General features: G+C 34.6%; 2 protein-coding genes across 5 annotated transcripts in view; one reads left to right on the forward strand and one right to left on the reverse strand.

The window, feature by feature from the left end:
- PCDH9 (protocadherin 9) overlaps positions 1-22,161 on the reverse strand; it is a 1,049,538-nt gene that overhangs the window by 385,637 nt on the left and 641,740 nt on the right. The window lies entirely within an intron of this gene.
- LOC106736124 (60S ribosomal protein L36a-like) lies at positions 7,208-7,485 on the forward strand. Its single transcript, XM_014592098.1, has one exon. The coding sequence runs from the start codon at positions 7,210-7,212 to the stop codon at positions 7,483-7,485; it is 276 nt and encodes a 91-aa protein (XP_014447584.1). The 5' UTR covers positions 7,208-7,209.

The following is a 22,161-nucleotide window of genomic DNA, read 5'->3' on the forward strand; positions in this document are numbered from 1 at the left end:
TTAAATTTTTATATACATCCAATCACATTATTTAGCTTACAAAGTGAACATTTCAATATGTGAATGTTCAGACTTTGCTTTTTTTGTTTTGTTTTGTTTTGTTTTGTTTCTTTGCCATAAGGTGCATGTGCTTGGTGGAGAGAGACAGACAGAGGGAAGGTACTCGATCACTCTCCATGGGGGATGGCCATTCCCCAATCCCTTGTCCTACATTCTCCTCCCAAAATTTTGGACAGGCAAGCACATACTCCCTGCATCATTTTCAAGCTGCTAGGTTCAAGATTTGAACTGTGGTCAGCCATGTGAGAATCCAGTGTCTTAACCACTACATCACCTGCTGTCCCCATTGTTGTTATTTTTAATCTATTGTTGGGCACCTGGCATAGTCTGACTATGATTTATGTGGTTACTTATGTCCAGTACTATCCTCTGCATATGTTTTCTAATTGTATATGATCAATATAATTGTAAATTAAATTATTGCTATATATATACAATATATGTAGAGAGACAGAGAGAGGGAAAGCAAGAAATCACCCCCCAGGGGGATGGCCATGCCACAATCCCTTCTCCTCAATTCTCCTCCATCCTCTTATGCCTGGCATGAGTTTAAGCCACTGGGTCCGGGACTCGAACCGCAGTCGACTACATGGGAGTCCAACGACATATCCATTACACTAACTCTTGCACCACTCATGGAAGAGAAAAAGCTTGTAGGCAGGATTGACTGATCTACTTATGACTTTGAGAGAGATTAGATTAGGGTTAGATGTATTTTCCATGAAGAGTGAGTAGCAAAAATGCTGTTCCAAAACTTAAGAGGATTATGGAGAAGACCCAAATAACATTCAATGATCAAGCTGAAGGTACCTCCTTCAGGTTTATTTTTGAGACCACAGGGCCAGACCTCGGATTCAAAAGGGTGAATATAAGAAGGTTATGACTGAATTAGAGTCCTGAGGCAAGTGCACCAATACTACTGCAAATGAATCCAAAGCTGGGAATTGGGCATCCAACTGTGTGTAAATGCAGAAGCTGTGACCAGAAGCCAGGCTGAGTCAAAACCAAGGACTGGTAGTCATGGCAACAGGGGCTCATCCAGAAGTCAGAACCTGAAATCAGAGCAGGTCAAACATGGAACAGGCTGTGGGTCAGAGTAGAGAGTTGACAGCCTGAGAACCAGACTAGGCAGAAGCCAGGTAACACTCCACCATGCACAAGCAGTGAGGGAAGTTCTGGTGCCCGGTCCAGATGGAATCCTGCTGGATGTCTGGTTGCAGCTCCAGCTGGCTCAAAGTTCCATTCACTACTCATGCACAGATTCCTCCAACTGGCTTCTGATGTTCTGTGTTTTTTATCTTTTGGATGCTTTCAGAGCAGCCTCATAAAGCTATTTTGCCAGAAGCTTTGTAAGGTGACCCCATTTGTAGAAAATGCCAGAAGTAAGTTTTAAAATAGGTTTTTCTTTTTTAAACTACCTACAAGAATATAATTTATCTTTCTGTACCCATTCTAGTCTATTCTTTTGCTAATAACAGAAAATGTCTAGGTCTGGGTAACGTAAGAGAATAGAGGCTTATTTCATTCATGGTTAAGGGGTCTGGATTAAGGGGTAACTTCTGATGAGAGTTTTCTTGTTGGTGGGTCTCAAGGCAGTGCAGGAATTACATCAAAAGAGCTAAAGCAGAGAAGGTGATGTCTTTGTCTCAGTCTCCACTTTTATGAATCCAGTAAAATTGTTTTGTGGCAGGACTATCAAATGGCCTAATGGTTACATCACTGGACTCCTACGTAAATAACTGTGGTTCTAGTCCCTGACCCGACAGCTTAAAACTCACGCCAGGTGTGTGTGTGTGTGTGTGTGTGTGTGTGTGTGTGCGTACACAATATCCTGAGAGGAGAATGAGGAGAAGGGATTGTAGCATGGCCATCCACCTGGGGGGTGATTTCTTGCTTTCTGTTTCTCCGTCTCTCTCTGTCTCTCTAGCAAGCTCATACTCCCTATAGAAAAATCTCTCTCTTAAAAAAAAAATGAAAGAATGGAAAGTCATTTCATATTTATCATAGCTGCTGTTTACGTGATTTATTTTTTTCATCCTATCACAAAAATCTCTTTTAAAAAATTGTTTTGTGGGACTCTCACACTGATACCTAATCAATTTCCAAAGACCCCACCTTCAAAACTGTAATCAAATTAAGTCTCTTCTTTTTTATTTTCATTTTTAAAAATTTGCTAGAGGGTGTGTGCATTCACCAGAGAGAAAAAAGAAAGAATATGAAAGAGTATCTCCCAACCACATCCATGGGCAACACTCATGCAACAATCCCCTCTTCTTTCTCTCTCCTTTCTTTTGGGATTTTGGGCATGCAAGCAAATAAACCTGGAATGTTCCTCAGTTTGTTGGTCTGGGACTCAAATCATATGGACAGTCACATGGAATCCAACTCCTTAACTAGCAGACCATAAGTTTGCTCTTAAGTTTCCTCGTAATACTTTCACAATACAGTAAGATTCCAATGCATAAATGCATTCTAATGCATACTATGCATTGAAAACATGGTAGTTCCCTAAGGATATAGTTCAAGAATTTTGATCATGATATCCTGGCAAATTCCAAAAGGAGTTTTTAGAATAATTGTTCTACAATGTGTCAGATTTCCCACAAGAAAATATACATTTCATTATTACCAGTAATGATGATCAGAATTGCTCTTTAAAACAGTGTGTTGTGAGAGTCAGGGATTTTCACATCACATTAATTATTTCTAGTAATGGCTGATATTTACTGATGCTTGATCCAAATTGCAATATTTGGGGTATTAGGCAAAATATTTTAATATCTCAAATGTATTATGAGTTCTATTTTTCATAGTAACTCTATGAAGTAGGTCATTATCATCACCCTCCTCCCTTTTTTGTTTATGATTAATGACACTGAAACTTAGATCTACTTGTGAACCAAATAAAGGTAAAGCAAACTGTAAAGAAGAAAGCTAAAATGCTAGCCTTAGACTCAAAATGTAAGTAATCTATTTAGTGACATCAAGATTTGAACTAATAGAGTTATTGTCAACACACATTTAATCTAAAAAAAGAAAAGTAAGCAGAATAAACTGAGAAAAGAAAGATAAAATAGCTAGTTAAATGGACCTAATAACATACAAAATGCCTGTACCTTTGGTAGTACCTAGTTTGAGGATTATGGAAGGAGAAGGACCAGAAGGAGGAAGGGAAGAAGAGAAAGGGAAGCAGTTGAGAATGCACCGTCATTGAGAAAGCTCTTTGCAATCTGTAAAGTACTTGCAAATGTGGTGGTTTATTATCTATATGAGTCTTTTCATTCCCAAACATTTGAATATTCTATAAAATACCCACAGTAATAGAAATAGAAATATACTTAATAAAAATTACAAAATGGATGTTCACAGTGATCTTAAATTTTGTCTTTGGATATATATATTTTTTTCAATGCTTTTGAGAATCTATTGACATGTCTTATGGAAAATACAAATGACCACATATATATTAGGGTTTAGATAAAAACCTGAAGTATTGTACCTATGCCTATGAATCTGGTACAAATTGTAACTCATAGGTTAAAGACTCCAAGTGTATAGTATCTTATTAGTTAATCGTCTGCGTCTCCATTTGATTTAGAAAGTAATAGGTCTGTCGACACATATAAAATGGGCATGTTTGAATTATCATTTGTTCTTTCTACCATAGAGGGCCACCATTGTAATCCCCAAACTACTTAATTTATTCCTGACAGACAGAATACGTATCTAGTACTATGCACAGGTGTTACATCTCACCAATGTAATTTGAAGATAATATATATTTAGCTTCCCAAGTAAATGAATCTTAATAAGTATCTGTCTACATAATATTAACTGAACATTGAAACAAACTGAAAATGTGTTCATAAAACATAGTTTTAAATAATGGTAGGCTGAGCTATTTCTAAAGATTTATAACCAATAGCAAGTACAAAGACATACGTATTTCTTTGCACAGCTAATGATAAGTAGAATATGCACAACAAATAAAATCTAACCAATGATTTGAAAAGATATGAGTCTCCAAAGGTTGAGAATTACATTTTTTCGTGTGTGTCCTTGTCCCTATAGTTTCCACAGTTTTAATTCTTAGTGGCCCATTTTGAGTAAGGCTGATTAAGGTGATTATCTTTTTATGCCTTCTCTTTTAGAAAGGTTGGAAAAGTCAAGTGACAAGTATATAACCAGATCATTGGAAACCCTTCATTATAATTAAAGGTACACTATTTTTGGTAGCATGCATGGTTTTTCTTGATCTTGAACAAAATTGATATACAATAACATTTTTTTTCCTGAGAGTTTGTCTAAACACCTTGTCTCACTCATCTCCCTTATTCTTCAGAAACCCAAATCCCACAAGATTTTTTTTTTTCACTCCTCAATCCCATATACAAGATGGTGTCTACCCATTACTCCCCACTGAAAGACTCTAAATCCTAGAAGGACAGTATTTCATTGACTACTCTCATCCAAACATCACTGATAAATAAATTCACTCATTTTTAATTCATTCATTCAAAAACAAGCAATCTAGATAGTCTATTTGCTTCTTTTAAGCGATTCCTAGTGATATAGAAATGTCTCAGTGAAATATAGATGGTAATAAGAAGTGAGGTTAGAGAGAATTCTCTCAGAACTTCCAGAGCAGTTGGCTTTTGTAGACCAAAATTTGAGGAGCAACTTATTATTGAAAATACTACTCTGAAGAATGTCTTTCCCCCTGGCTTCCCTGTAAAGGTTTATGTTGAAAGCCAAGTATACATATGTTAGCTCATTCTACATGAAGACAAAAATGTATATTCTTTGCTTAAAATTTTTCACATATAATATAATAGGTTTTTCTTTTTACAGACATCATTATGTCATCATATTTTTTAAAATAATTTCTATCGCACTCCTTTCAGATGACTGATTTGATAGATAATACCCATTTTCCTACACTTTAGGAAAATATTTTACTGATATGTAAGAGGCCTTCCAAAAGTTTATAAAATTGCATATGATATATTTAAAATTGCACCAAAATAAACTCATACTGTAATTCTACTTTTTCTTCAACTTTCTGAAGCCTCACATATAAAAGGTTTATTTAATTTTATTTAAAATTTATTTTTGGAATTGATTTTAATTCCTTGAATTTATTTCATTTGTTTTATATCCTACCATAAATAAACATAGTATATACACATGCCTTTTTGCACTTAAGGCTATGTATTAAACTATTTTTAGCATTTCACTTACAGACAAAAAAATTTAGCTGGTCATCAGTCTGAAATTCAAAGAATAAAATTTTAAAGGTAATCTTGCCTATATCCCCATTTCTCTTCCTTTGTATCTATTTATTCTTCACAAAAATATACCACAGTAAGTTCTCTACCTCTGAAAACAAGAATGGACACTCAAGTTGGTTTTTCTATTTTTTATTTTTTTTTACTTTGAAAATGAACCAGTTTCTCAGCCATCGTGTTTTATGTCTGAATTGCCTAACTTAAATTGCATGTCCTTGGGGTAGAGAGAGGCCATCTATCTGTCTGTTTTTTGTTCTTTTTTTCCCAGCAGAGCCAACTATCCAGTCACTGTACCACAAGACAATAAATAATGAAGCAAATTGAAGAAGTGTGAATTGTGCCAGCTTCACAGAAATGGAACCGATGGTCTTAGAGGTGTTACAAGCAATATTTTCTAGCAAGTGGCTTGAGCTTCTCTCTAGCATTTCAGAAAGCAAAACAGTGATGGAGACCAAGAAAGTAGAAGGACAAAACCAAGAAGACAATACAGATGTGTGGGGTTAACTTTTAGTTACTTGACCTGACACATCTACACAGAATGAACAGAGATAATGGCAAATCTTTTAACCATCAGGCATACTATGAAAGCATCGCTCTCAACTCCACATCAGAAAAAAAAGAAAAATAAAAAACCCTCTCATGAAATTTTTACATTGTATATGTAAAAAACTAAATATAGGGAATCATATTTGTTCAAAAATTCTACTTGGTTTCTATTATAAATAGGACCAAAAAAAAAAAAGAATTTCATGAGCCACATCTTCCCAAGAGCATCTTCTCAAAGACTTCTTTTTCTACCACATTTAATATTGCTCAATTCTCAAGCTTTCTCCCCCAAGTCACTCTTCCTGTATCCTGTGTTATTTTTCTTTACTAACTCACCCACATCTGAAAATATATATATTTTTTAAAACTACATGGTAATTATTAGAATGTAAACTTTGTGATGGAAAGGGCTCTGTCTTACTTCTCCAGTAGCAAATAGAATACTGCAATATAAGAGGCATCAATGTATCTTCATTTGGGCTGGTCAGTGGCATAACATTAAAATGAATGCATTGAGGCTATCCCACATGGCAAGGTTCTACTTCAAATCCAGAGAACGCCATTACTCTGGTCACATGCTTACCCATAATTCATAGTTGACTGAGGACTGGGCTGATCTGCTCGGGGCTTAAAGAATCTTATTGGGTCTCTCTTTCACTCTGTCTCTCTCACTCACAGAAGAGATAGGTAAATAAACTTTCACAATAACAAATGTTTGTTGAAAAAGAAAAGAAATGGAGACTTGCAATAAAATAAATGGTCTAAGTGTTTTGTTAGATTGACATCCCTAGTAGAATATTAGCGATATCATTAATACCAGTGTGATATCCCTGATAGAAAATGTGATACCCCTGATAGAAAGTGTGATACATACTATGTATTTAGTAAATATACACTGAAAGTAAGAAAGAAAGAATTGGCACTCAAGACAAAAGCTGTATGAACAGCATCATCTTGATTATGAATGGGATCTAAAAATGTACAGCAGCATTTTAAAATACAGAAACTTTTCCAACTTGGTAATATATGGACTTTATTTGTTTTGTATATCTAACAGCACATGATGGGAACTCAGTCAAATGAGAAGATTAAGGGAAGTGTAAAGAAAGATGGAAATTGCAGGGAACAGACCAAAACATAAAAACTTATCTACCTCATATTACCTACTTGTTAATATGGCCAGGTATCCATCACTATTTCTGAAAAAGCTTTTACACAAAATGAATTTATATGATGGTCATATGTCATGGGCTGCATTTTGTCCATCAAAAGATGTTGACATTTTGCTTTCTATGCAGATAACCTGACCGCAAGCATGGTGAACATCCCTAAAACCCGCCAGACCTTCTGTAAGAAGTGTGGCAAGCACCAACCTCCTAAAGTGACACAGCACAGAAAGGGCAAGGATTCTCTGTGTGCTCAGGGACAGTGGCGTTATGATAGGAGGCAGAGAGGCTATGGTGGACAGACTAAGCCTATTTTTTGGAAACAGGCAAAAACTACAAAGAAGAATGTGCTGAGGCTTGAATGTGTTGAGCCCAACTGCAGATCTAAGAGGATGCTTGCTATTAAGAGATGTGAGCATTTTTAATTGGGAGGAGATAAGACGAGAAAGGGTGGTGTGATCCAGTTCTAAGCCTCATCTTTTCTATTATGAAGGCGACAAAATCTTGAGGTGAATGTTCACCTCATTTGATTACAGGTGGTTTTTGTGTGAGGGAATAAAGTAATCAATAAAATTCCCATTTTGGGAAAATTTGACTCATGGTATAAGAAAAAAAAAAAACAAGTTGACATTTTAATCCCCAGTACTTGTGAAACGGACTGTGGTTGGAAGCAGGTACTTTGCACACAATTAAGTTACGATGAAATCATTAAGGTGAATCCATATTTCATATCTCATACAAATAAATATGGGCACAGAGATAGACATGGAGTCGTGCACAGAAGAAATGAAGTGAATCTGTAGGGAGAGTGTCATCTGCAAACCAAGGGATGGCTGAGGCTACCAAAAACTATTAAAGGGACACAGGCCAGATTCTCCCTCACAGTCTTTAGACAGAACCACCTCTGTGGACACATTGATTTCTGACTCTCAGTCTCCAGAACTATGGAACAATGAATTTCTGTTGTTTAAGGTGCTCAGATTTGGTACCTCATTACAGCAGTCCTTGCAAACAAACATACTGTTCATTGTCAGCTTCCGTGACTGAAGTCACTAAATATTGACTCATGTAAGCAACTTATTATCCACAGCATCCATGTAAATAACTTACATTACTCAATTTAATTATTTATTTGTCTAAATAATTACATAATTATAATTAATTTGCCTTCTTTATATCATTCTCATTATAAAATTAGGTCTTTATAAATCATGCTGCTATGATCAACTCATTTAGGGAATTATTATAAGGCCTAAATTTTGGAGACATTATTTTTATTTTATTCATGGAGCATATAGAGTTATATATGAATACGTTTATTGACATAAAAATGAGGAGTTGATTTATAATATTTGAATCTTCTTTAAATATCACTTATCAGATTTTTTTCCACCATCAAACCAGATGTTTAATTTAAAGACTACATATAACATTTTCAGTCTATGAAACTCATTTTATGAGAGTGATTTACAAAATGAGTATCCGTAATAAACAAACATATTAAAATAAATTTTGTCTTATAAAGTTATCAAAGGAATTATCACTGTTATTTTTCTTTAATCCTAAAAAACTCATTGTATTTGATTATCTACAATAGACACAAAAAGGAGCTATACACCAAAGATTTATGTTGACAACATTTATGTATATAGAAATTATATCCACTTTGCATGCTATAAGTAAAAACATGATTGAATATAAATGCAACAAAGCCAGTTGTAGAGTTTAAAACTAATGTAAATGGCCCCTGTGAGAAAACCATTATGTTAACTTGTGCTACATTCTGAAAGTTTATAGCCTGAAAAAAAAAAATCTGTTGGTAGTTTTGTTCATACATATTCCAAAATTATACATAGAAATTTTTTATTAAATATCAAGGCCATCAAAAGACTATATTAGCCATGAGGATTAAGACAAGTACATAAATGTTTTTTTTAATTCACCACAACTTTTGATACTTAAGTCCAAGTTAATCATCTATTAGATTAAATATTTGCCTGTGGTATAAAGTAATATAATATAATTACTATTCATTTATTTTCTCTAAGATACTCTAAACATTACTCAACACATTTCTTATCATGAAGATACAAAAATATAGATTGCGTTTGAATGTAAAAAGTATGATTAACAACTAATGCTTCCAAGGAGTAAAGGAAAATAACATTAAGCTACATTTTAAAAAATCCGTGCTGGTTCTATGGCAAGGTAGTTAGGTCAGCTGGATTTTACATGGTCAACCACTTGATTTGCGTCCCGGACTCAGAGGCTGGAGAAATATGCTAGGTGTACATGCTTCCGTACCAAAATCCTGAAAGGAGGGAAAAATTGAGGGGAAAGGATTGCAGCATGACCACACCCATGGGGAGTACTTTCTCATCTCCATCTGTCTGTCTGTCTCTCTCTGGTGAGCACACAATAACATCTGTCAGAAAAAAAAAAAAAAAAGGACAAATGTATGGGTTCCAGTAGGTTGGCATCGTGATTAAGGCACTGGACTCCCATATGGAAGACAATAGTTCATGTCCTAGACCTAGCAGCTTGCTTTCTCATTTTCCCTCTTTTTATCTTTCTTTCTTTCTTTTCTTTTTTTTTTTTTTTTGGAGAGGTTTTTGCTATAGGGCATGTGCACTTTCCAGAAAGAGAGAGAGAGACAGAGAGAAAGAAAGGGAGAAATCACCCCCCAGGGGGGATGCCCACGCTACAATCCCTTCTCCTCCATTCTCCTCTTGGGATCTTGGGCATGCAGGCACACGCACCTGGCATGAGTTTAAGTCACCAGGTCAGGGACTTGAACCACGGTCAACTACATGGGAGTCTAGCGACATAGCCATTACGCTAACTGCTGGTCCCCCTCTTTATACCTTTCTCATTAGTGCCTATATCAAATTAAAAAAATAATTATGACAAAATTAATAAGTAGTCTAAAAAACAAGGCAAAAGTATAAAAATAAAGCAAAAACCCTCATCTCTCAGTACATTTAAATTTGAATCAATACTAATATATATATTTTTTAATTTTAGTATGGGGCATGTACAATAAGTACTTTGCAGGATAAATAAGCAAAGTTAAAGACAGTGCAGTGCCTCTGACACTTAGAAAATACTACTTTTCTTGATGCTTCCTTTTCTTTCTTTAGAATGGTAAGAATTGGTAACAATATACTTGGGACTTTCATTGTAGCCCTGTCAACAAGGAAGTTTTACGCTAATGTAAGTCAATGAGGCATTTCTGTGTCAGGTGTCCTGTTCACAACATTATAGAGGTTTGACTTCTTAGATCTCCTTTCCATAACTTCCCTCTCTACTTTTATTATCCTGACCTATATTCAGGAAATACACAAAGTCATTTGAAATGACAGATTGTTCAATTTCCCCCTCAGATCCCGTAACAACTTACAACAGTACCTAGATAATTTTAACATCCACAAAAAGTGCTGTTTGTAGCCCCAGTTTTGTTAAGGGGCATCTATCATTTTTCAGAGTCTGCGCTATTTAGTTTAAATATTTTATCTCAATCTTCACAGCATGAAGATTCACAATTTCAATAACTTTCATTTCATGCCATTTATCCTGGCATCCCCAAGTAAACTCTCACCTCAGCGCTGTTACTTTAGAAAAATAGTGAGAAACTATTTGCCTCATTTTAACATGATTCATTGAATAGTCCATCTTCTACAAAAAAAGATAATTATAATTATCACAGTCCAATGGAAACACATCACATGATTTTAGTAATGAAATTCTATTCCATAAGACTAAGCTTATACATTATTTTTATTCAGTACCAAGCAATTATATGAAACATTGCAAAGATATTAAAGAAAAATTAAATGTGCCTATTCAGTAATAGCGCCCATAATTCTTAGGTGACTTACATTATATGCTTAAAATTTAGAAGGTTGTGGAGACATTATTAATTTGCTTAAAATGATAAGCCAGATTATTGGTGAAGCTGGGATCTTCACATAAGTCTGTTATTTTGAACAACTGAACTCTTCTTGTATACTGGCATTCCTCTTATAAATAGATAATTGTTAAGTGAAGATAAGAATTCATGATATATAACTATTATCTATCTACCTATTTACTAATTTTATATTTAGCTAAAATGAATATGATTCTGTATTGAAATGTATATAGCTCTTTCTCATTCTATAACTGTTTGTCATGCATGTTTTACAATACAGGTAATGTGCTTCCCATTAGTGTCATAAAACTACATGCTCTCAGATGTATAGAAGCATCATTTTCTGTAAAATATTCATTGTAGTTAGCAAACCTAAAATAATTCATGTTGGTTTTTCTCTATACTATAAAATTTTTAACATCTATTTACATGTCAATATTGATTCAACTACTCAAAAGATGGTATGTGGATTAAAAGTTCTTTTAGATCAGACACAAGAAGTTATAGATAGTGATACAGGAATGTTAAGAAGGTTAATGGATTGACCATGGTTAGAAAATCATTAAAGGGTCTACAGTCATCAGGGCACCTGTCATCTTTACGTCTTGATAAAGCAATTTAAGAAACCATAAACACAATGCCCAGACAGCGATTTTAAGATAATAGAATTTTTATAAATGCTATCTAATCAATGTGAACTTTCATTTTAAGTACCTTGAAATAAGAAGAAATGTATATCTAGGTCAACTTATAAAAAGCCACTTGTCATCAATGGTTTTATTATTTTTTCAAAGTTATAGAAATAAGAACTCTGTTCTTTAAAGCTCTAGAATAGTAAGTACACTGATTCAAAATGCATGTGAATCTGTATAAAAGTTGTTTAAAGTAAATAAGCAGCATGTAGAATATTGGAGACGTTTAAAAATAGGAATTTGTTAATATTTTGCTTCAGTGATTGGTTTTCTTTTAAAATACATGCTTTGCATCTGAACACTTGTTAACAACAGAATTGTAGTTTTACATAAAAATTAGCAATGGTAATTTCACCTTTTAGCTCTAATTCAACAATCATAAACAGAATCCTCCAAATGAATATTTATAATATTATTGAGTTATTTCTAAAATTGTGAAAATTTATGATTGATTATTTTCTTTTCTTTCTTTTTTTTTTTTTTTTTAGAGGTTTTTGCTATAGGGCACGTGCGTTTGCCAGAAAGACAGAGACAGAGAGACAGAAAGTAAGAAATCATCCCCCAGAAGGGAATGGACATGCCTCAATCCCTTCTCCTCCATTCTCCTCTAGGGATCTTGGGCATGCAGGCACATGCGCCCAGAATTATTTTATAAAACTGATGAGCAATAATTTTCATTTCTTTTACTCACCTATTCCTGGTATTACCACTTAAATATTGGCCTTCCCCTATTCTTACTTGTTTTTTAAACTTTTTTATTATAGTCTTATTTTTGAAGCTCATTAAAAATTATAATAAATATTACAGTCAATAGTCTATCTTACTAAGTAGTGTGATTTTATTTTTTAAGCTAGACAGAGAGACAGCACCCCCCAACAGAATCTCGACACCATAATCCATCCCCAGCCGGCCCAGGACTATCACTACATTCAAGGTGTCCTCCTGACTTGAACCAGGAACCTTTTCATGTGGGATTTCTTCACATAGCTTTGCATCCTACTGCTGCATCACTGCCTGGCCCCAAGACATGTGCTTTTTAATGTACATAGAAATTAATGCAATAAATGATATGAGCTTCAGAAACACATACAAGTTATTATAACACTGGAAAGCTTCAAAATGTAGTACTAATTTAAAATGCATGAACCAAAATAGAACACAAAACCTTTGTATGTTATAGGAGGCAGGCACTAAGGTTCATAAAGTACATTTCTTAAGAAACTCATTTTACAAATGTAGAAACCAAATTTCAGTGACTAGGTAATTTAATAGTTGTTAATATTTACATAATTATTGTGAGCCAGGCACCTTTCTAAATGTGATATGTCTTTAATAATTTAATAATGTGCAAAGCTAAATAGTGCTAGCAAAGTGAAAAGTGGAAACTGGATAAACAAAAGCATTTGCACATATATCAACTATCTGGATTATTCCTTTATGTGTAAGGAATACTTAGGAAGAGTGAATTTGCAGATTATTTCTTTGTATGGAAGAAATATTTAAAAATAGAGAATTGAATTATAGGGACCAGCAGTTAGTGTAATGGCTATGTTGCTGGACTCCCATGTGATTGACCGCAGTTCGGTGGCTTAATCTCACTCTGGGCGCATGTGCGTGCATGCCCAAGATCCCCAGAGGAGAATGGAGGAAAAGGGATTGCAGCGTGGGGGGTGATTTCTTGCTTTCTGTCTCTCTGTCTCTCTCTGTCTTTCTGGTGAGCGCATGCGCCCTATAGCAAAAACCTCTCCAAAAAAAAAAAAGAGAATTAACAGGTGGTGTCTTAGTTGGGGCACTGGAATCCCACATGGCATGGACCTGGCCGCTCACTTTCTGACTTTTCCTCTCTTCTTGTGGTCAAATTTAAAATAATAATAATGATAATAATGATAAAATAATTTTCATTTAAAAAAATAGGATAAATAATTGGAATAAGAATCAGGTAGCATGTGTCCTTTACATTTACAAACAGATGGTGAGAGCCTTGGACTAGTTAGTAATATGATAGATTAACATAAAAATTACAAACATACACACAATTGTAAACTGGAACCCTGCTGTAAGAACCATGTAGACCAAACTAGCAAAGCCTCCTGTTTTTCCCTTTGTACTATGTGGTCACCCAAGGACTGCAAATTGTGCAGATCTTTGTGTGTTTTTGTTGCTGTTGTTGCTGTTTGCTTATTAAAGGAAAATCAGAATATCAGTAAAAAAAAAAATGATTATAGCTTTTAGTACAATGTAATACTCTCTAACTTGGCTCCCAGTTAATTGATTAATATTCTTGAATATGAGATAATGCCTTTTGGAAACCATATTGACTATGCTCAGAGCTGACTGAAGACTCAAGCCCAGCAGCACACTCTAGTCTGCCGGCTTGTATACATATACCACCGTGAGTGGAATGCAGTGATTCCTAGCATTAAGTTGTTTTCGTTCTCAATCTGCTTACTTGACTAACAATTTTCCTGCAGTGCTATAATTTAATGAGATAGCATGAAATAACATTTAATTGCAGTGAAATATAAGTGCAATTAAAAAAAATACTACTTCTGTGGAGATTAAGCTGAGGAAAACCTTGATGAATCCACTAAAAAATTCTGTTGAAGTTGGTATGGGCAAGTTTGAAAGAACAGAGACATATTCTTAAAAATCGCCAAGGATTCTGCACTAAGACTCCTTAAAACAAAGTAAAATTCATAATTAACCTATCCTTTGCAATAATAAAGGGACATAACTCCAGTGAGCATTCATATAAGGGCTATGGCCTGGTATCCAAAGCTGGGTGTTGTGTCTTCCAAGGTGAAATAAAAATCTTAAAGAGTTCACGCATTATATTTGACCTATCCTTCATGATCACTTACATTAGTGTTAGATTATATAAATAGATACATAATAAAAGATTAGCTAATTGCTAAGTCAGATGATTCATGGGATAAACTGTCAAGTTAATTTGCTTTTTTAACATTTTCTTTAATACTATTAAAGAGTTCTGATAACCTAGCTATGGTTTTCTTTTTTTTTTCTTTCTTTCTTTTTTGTTATTTCTTCTGGCAAGAACAGGCATGTGTGTTTAAGAGTTTAGATTCCCAGTTTTAACTCCTGGGTTTCTTTGGCAAATGTTTGCAGAGGATCTACTATATCCAAGACACTTTGAATGCTGACATCAGCATGTGTGACAGGTGTGCTAGAGATCCTTTTAATTTTATCAGCTTGAACTTCCATGAGATTAATCTGAGTCAAAAAGCAACAGTTACACAATACACAGATTTTTAGATGCTGATTCAGTGTTTCTTTACTTTGTAATTAATGGCCAGAATTTTTAAAACTATTTATATACAACTATTGTCAAATTCTTGACCTTTTTATATACCTAAGTCGTGTTCTGAAAAACAGTTTCTGTTTGTGGGTTGGTTTTTTAGCATTTTTATTGTAAATTCTAGAAGACATAATGCTAAGTGAAATAAGCCAGGGCATGAGAAATGATTTTTCTCTTTCAAAAATGTTAGATGTAGTCTTTTAATAATTCTTTATTAATTAGAGAAATTTGTAAGCTAATGCTCATTTTGCCACAATACAAATACCTACATTATTATCATGTCAGCTCAGTAAAGGTGAAACCCAAAAAGGGTTGCAGTCAATTGCATTTTTCACATTGCAAGAACACAGGCATTCATGGGCACATACACACACACATGCCGAGGCACTGGATTCAATAATGGGCTTTTTGAAGCTTTCAGACGAAGGATTACAATATCCTGTCAACTCAATGTAACCTTCTCATGTGTGTTTAATTTTTTTTTTTGTTCCAAGTTATTATTGTACTGCTCTGAAAGATGAAGAGAAGAAAAGGGTTAGATTAGAATGAATGTATCTGAAACCTTCATTTATGTACGAATACAGCGATGTTAATGTTACTGTAATTTAATTTGAAAAGCAAATCCCCAGTAGATTATTTAAATATGTTATCTAGGAATATAGAGACATAATTGCCTTCAGTGATATAATATGCATAGATTTCTTTCCAATGTTGAAAAGAACAATTTCTATAATTTTTATATGCAAATGGTTTTGAAAATTAGCTCACCTGATACATGGCAATGTCTTGAATGCATCTAATTAGGTGATCTTTTGAAAATTCTATTTAAATAAAGGCAGATGATTCATGGGGTAAATCGTCAAGTTAAATTGCTTTTTTAACATTTTCTTTAATACTACTAAAGAATTCTGATAACCTAGCTATGGTCTTTTTTTTTTTTTTTTTTTCTTTCTTTCTTGTTATTTCTTCTGGCAAGAACAAACATGTGTGTTTAAGAGTTTAGATTCCCAGTTTTAACTCCTGGGTTTCTTTGGCAAATGTTTGCAGAGGATCTACTATATCCAAGACACTTTGAATGCTGACATCAGCATGTGTGACAGGTGTGCTAGAGATCCTTTTAATTTTATCAGCTTGAACTTCCATGAGATTAATCCGAGTCAAAAAGCAACAGTTACACAATACACAGATTTTTAGATGCTGATTCAGTGTTTCTTTACTTTGTAATTAATGGCCATTCTATTTATGGGTTTCTTTTTACAGTGGAGAGACAGAGATTAATGAGATATTGCCAGTTTAGAATGAAATAGATCAATCAACTAATTTTGTATACTTAATGCACTGTTCAGTCTCTAGATGACATGAATAGTTATATTTTGGTTAGTACATTTCATTTTTTAAGTACTGTAAATTTAAAGGCATCACATATTCATTTACTCTGTAATATTCTTCATTTTTTAGAACTTACTATTTCATAAAGTGTTTTTTGGATAGACTTACAATTTTTTCAGACCTTACTTTCTGTCAGGAGTTATTACTATAAAGTAAAATTACACTGTCAGTTATAAGTTACTGTTTTGATTAATGGCATTTAAGAAGTTCTATAGCTTCCTAAATGAACCCAGGGGCTATTACTAAGAAGGAATACTATATAATATAAAGTTAGAAAAATAATTTCCTGAAAAAGAGAATCAAAACAAAAAGTTGTCCAATTTAAGAATCACCCAACTTAAGGAAATATGATGACTTTAAATGCAATGCTTTGTGAGTAATCTTGAAACCAATATTATTAAACCAAAGGCAGAAAAATCAACAAAATTAACCTACTAAAAATAAATGCATTGATAAGATAATTAATTTTTTTTCTTATTCTTAGCAACACGATAGTGTATTCCAAATTTATATGTAAACTAATTCTTAGAAAAGTTCTGGTTGTTAAATTCTCACATTTTGACACCTACATTTATGGAAAATATAGAGATAACCTTAACTTTTCATTCATTCCATTGTGAAAAATTGAAAGCACACAAATAGGGCAATGGCATCATTTCATGGGTTGTGTACCACATGGATTGTGTTCATAACATGGCTTAACAGCTGACTTCTGGACCAGCTTGCGGTATGTTGGTTAAGGAACCTAAATCTCACATAGCCAATTACACAGTTCTAGTCCCCGATCAAGGGGCTTGAGAAATATGCCAAGCATGTAGTACATGTGTTCCAAAAATCCCAAAAGAAGGGAGAAATAGAGAAGGGATTGTAAATTGGTCATATCCCACAGGAGAGGATGATGCTTTCTTTCTCTCTCTCTCCCTCTTTCTCTCTCTCTCACTCTCTCTCTCCGTCACCAGCAAGTGTATGTCCTCTAGCAAATTGAGGGAAAAACAAAACCAAAAACAAACAAAAAAACTTTTTAACTCCTTTTGAATTCTACTTTAAAAAAGACAAAATGTTCAAAAGATACTACTTTGAATACAGCTCACAGACGAACTTCTGTTCTCCATTACTACAGATAGACTGGGCTCCAGTTATTCCACAAGGGTGAATCAAATATAAATCATTTAGGTTCCAAGGAACCACCTCAGTTATATTCAAATATAACTACACTTATTTGAATTCTGTGTCTGTTATTTCATCATCATGGGCTGCTGCATTCGCTACAGAAATGTGAGACAGATGTCTTAAACATCTTAATTCAAACGTTCCCACATGCTCTGTTAGAAACCTGTCACAATCACTTCATCCCCCAGAAGACACTATTGTATATTTGATTAATTAAGCCATTGCATTATTTGTTTTCTTTACTCCAGTTTCTGGACAGCATACTGCCAAGCAAGGATTCCAGATTTCAATTTTCATTTTAAACAAGAATATTATAGAGTTGCAATAGTAGTCACTAGTCCTGAGAAGGAAATTTGTTGTTAGACATTAAGGATGATGTAAATGTTGTTTCCACTTACATGGGCAAACTAACTTGACCGAATCCAGTCTTAGTCATACAACTCTGATCAGGTGATCAAATCTCTTCCTTAACACTTTGCAACACTTTCTCTTTTCTTTTGAGAAATACTCCAAAATTCATACCATGACTTATGTGACCTCCATTTGTCTCTGTGCTACCTCTTAAGTCTCACTAACTTCCACTGACCTCTTCATCTCCAAAGCTCAACAATTCTGGTTCCCATCTGCTTATCTGAACATGATACACTGTTTTCAATATCTGGACCTTTGGGCATACTAGGTAGTCTCTTTGCCAGGAAGATTCTCTTCCAATACTTTGCTTAACTGTGTCCTATTTATCACCCATGCTTCATCAAAAGTAATATTCCAAGTGTTCCTTTGCTCTAAGCTCTCAGAATTGTACTTCCTTTTTCTCTGCTCATAGTAGGATATGTTTCCATCTAGCTTCTAGTCTCCATTGCACCATTTTACTGCTATATGCCAGAGCAAGTAAATGCCTGGTCCTTAGTAAGCACTTCATAAATATCTGTGGAATTGAACTAAAGTTAAGGATATATTGCACATATCAGTATATAAATATATGTGCATATAATCGTTTTGGAGATTCGTTTTGGTTTTATTTTCTGGGGTTCTGCCATCCCCTGATGCCTATCTCTCTGCAACTTGTTGTTTGAAGTGTTATCTATGACTTGTAATCAGCAAGTGGCATGGTGGTTAAGAAGCTGGACTCTCAGGTGGCCTATGGCAGTTTGAGTCCCAGATCCAGGGGCTTAAAAATCACATGGTTATTGGGATCAGCAGGTGGCATGGTGGTTAAGGCACTGGACATTCCCACATGGCTGAACACAGTTCAAGTCCCAGACCTGGTAGCTTGCTTTCTTATTTTCTTTCTCTCTTTCTCTCTGTCTCTGTCTCTCTCTGGTCAAATTAAAATAAGTGAATGAATAAATAAAATTAAATTAAATAATTCTAAAAAAAAAAATCACATGGGGTGTGAGTATGTGTGTGTGTGTGTCTGTGCGTGCCCAAAATGCCAGGAGAAAAATGGAGGAGAAGAGAGTGTTGGATGGCCATGGTCCTTGGGTGGTGATTTCTCATTTTCCCTTTTGATGTCTTTCTCTTTCTCTCTCCAGTGAGTATATAAGCCCCTATGGCAAAAACCTTAAAAATATATACGAAAAAAAGAGAAAGGTATACGTGACTCAAATCCTGTTTATCTATATGGGTGTTTATCAGGGTGTTTATTTGTTTGTTTTTATTATCCCATGGCTGAATATTTCCAGATATTTCTTTCTCCTAATTGCCCTGTACCCATGGAATTGTACTACTGTGCATATACTGCATTGCTTCTTTATGTGTTGTGACCCTTTGGAAAGTTCAGCACTGGTATAACATCTAAGATTTTTGTGTCCCAGGATGAATTTTCACCCCTTGAGAAGATACTGCCTCTTGTGAGAATGATCTACCTTTGTACCTATGTCTATAGCCACAAATAGCTACATCATCTGTCAATCTTCTATCATCTACCTATTGTCCATCTTGTCCATCCATCTATCTATCTGCCATCTTTTTAAAAAACTTTTAACTAGAGAAAAGAAAAAAGAGAGAGAGAGAGAAAAAAAAAAAAAAAAACCTAACTGAGCAATCTGAAGTATTGACTCAGCTGTTTTTTGCAGAATCTTTTCCTGTTTCCAGCTCAGTCTTAGAATTTGGATCTGACCAAAGGCTTTACACAAAAAGCGTATCCTTCTTTCCGATTGTTGTGTTGGTCTCCTGGCTACTGGTACTTTACTGAGAGTTAACAAAACATTCATTTGTATGGAAATATTAAAGTCAGAATGTATTGTAATTTTAGATTTTCATATTGTATATTTACCATAGTTATAATTTTATTCATGTCAGTTTCCAGATGAAATGTTTTATGTGTTACCAACTGGAATTAATTTTCTTTATCTAATTACTTTCAAAGCTGTATCAGAGTTGAAGCTTTAAAAGCGATTGGTGGCATTAGGATCTATGCAGTTTCCACATTTAGCTTGAAAAATAACTCTGTATGGGCAAACTTCTCAGGTGCAGGGAAAACCATGGTTTTACACGAGCAGCTGCAGAGAGAAAGGGATTGCAGCCCTATTTCTTGCTTTCGTGCAGGCTTTTATTAGTCCAGAGTGGTTAGAAACAAATGGGAAAGGTTTTCTGGGAACATTTTCTAGTGCCTCTAGGGACCACTGCCTTGTTAAATCTACTTGCAGTAGCAGTTGTCATTTAAATACATTGTTACAACCTGTTATGACACAGAAGGTGGGTGGCTTGTAAAGCCCACTACCAAGGGAATGTCAGTGATGATGACAAGTCTAAAAGACACTTCCCATTTGTCTTTTTTTTTTTTCTTTTTGCCCAGCAGGCACTCACAAACTATCTGCCTAACACCAGTTTAGTTGAGACACACTGTCGATTTACATGGTTTAACTGACAAGTCATGCTTGTCACCATTCATTAGTTGTTTGCCTCAATGGAACCATCTAATGCCACACTGTTTTTTAAATTTTTTTTTTTTTAAAAAGCATTAGTTAAAGCAAAGATGAAAGAAATGTCCAAATGCTCCCACTTCCTCTTTGCAGCTAAAATCTAAGCAGAGATTATACTGATTTTGTGATGGCAAAACCCCTCCAGTCCAGTGCAGCAGACAGATTCACAACCCATATCCTGATGGTTAACAACCATAAGATGTAGGTATATTACTCTTCTGTTTGTACAGATGAGGAAACAGACAAAGAAGAAGGTTTGTAAGAATAGATAGCCAGGAAATGGTAGAGGACAGAGTTAAAATCAGGAGAGCATAGAGAGTACGCCAGCTTAATCCTTACCCTAAATTGCACCTGGTTGTTCACTATGGTAAAGCAAGGCCAATTACCTTTGCTCACTCATTACCATTGACCTAAATTTAAGCTATGCTTAAAATCCTAATTTAAGTTCTTTTTCTTTTAAAGTTTCTTTAAAAGAATATAGCTTACAGTCATACTTTGGGTGTTAAAAACCCATATGATTCATTTACAAACTAGTAAGTTCTTCATATCATTCTTTTCAAAAAAATATCGTATTTGGGATCGGCAGTTGGCATAATGGCTATGTTGCTGGATTCCTATGTAGTCGACTGCAGCTTGAGTCCCAGACTTGGTGGCTTAAACTCATGCCGGATACATGTGTGTTTGTGCCCAAGATCCTGAGAGTAGAATGGAAGAGAAGGGACTGAAGTGTGGTCAACCACCCTGGGGGATTATTTCTCGCTTTCTGTCTCTCTGTTTCTCTCTCTCTTTCTGGTGAGTGCACATACCCTATAGCAAAAAACCCTCCCCCCCCAAAAAAAGTTTTAACTTTTATTTATGTATGTATGTATGTATTTATTTATTTATTTATTTATATTTGACCAGAGAAAGACAGAGCAAGAGCAAGAGAGAGAGAAGGGGTTAAATGAGAAAGCAAGCCACTAGGTCCAGTCCTCAGCCATGTAGGATTTCAGTACTCTTAACCACCGTGCCACTTACTGGCCCCTCAATATTATTCTTTGTATTATTATTTATCTTTCCAAGATTCTATGCTTTATCACACTGTGATCATAAGATTAGAGAGAAAGGGACTGTTGTTCACACTTCTAATAATTTTAAAATATCACTGGTAAAATACTTTGCACACAGTTTGAGATGATAATTTTTTTAAATTATTTGATTTAATTATAGCTGGTAAATGCCTACAGTTCTCACACACTCCAAGAAAATAAATGACAGCTTAGTCTAGTCTTTTTCCTGACATTTACAAGCTAGTCAATTAAGAGACCTGCATTTTAATTGTAATTGTGCCCCTTAGTTGTTCTGGAAAATTGGTCCTTTCTCTGAGTTGACCTACCTATTGCTAAAATCTTACTTACCAACACATCAATAAAACACTTAAAATTCTTTGTACAAAGTCAAGAATCTCTTGGAAAGCTCCTATTTATCTTTATCATAAGTCAATCCTGAATTACAGGCACACAGATATGGAAATACAAAAATCAGTTTTCAGCTGCAACAAAATAGTTACTGAACTGGTTAATTAAATTGTGTTTATCTACCAGGTACCTAAAATTTTTAATGTATTTGTACCTGGAAAGTTTGCTTATTGATTTCTCTCATATTTTCCATAAAGTGAAATTCTACATAATTTGAAATTATTTATATATATATATATAAAT

This window comes from Tupaia chinensis, unplaced genomic scaffold (assembly GCF_000334495.1).
Source record: "Tupaia chinensis unplaced genomic scaffold, TupChi_1.0 Scaffold000658_2, whole genome shotgun sequence".
Taxonomy (NCBI): domain Eukaryota; kingdom Metazoa; phylum Chordata; class Mammalia; order Scandentia; family Tupaiidae; genus Tupaia; species Tupaia belangeri.

Bases quoted from the DNA above. Each gene is read 5' to 3' on its own strand.
- LOC106736124 (XM_014592098.1), top strand. From the start codon at position 7,210: ATGGTGAACATCCCTAAAACCCGCCAGACCTTCTGTAAGAAGTGTGGC.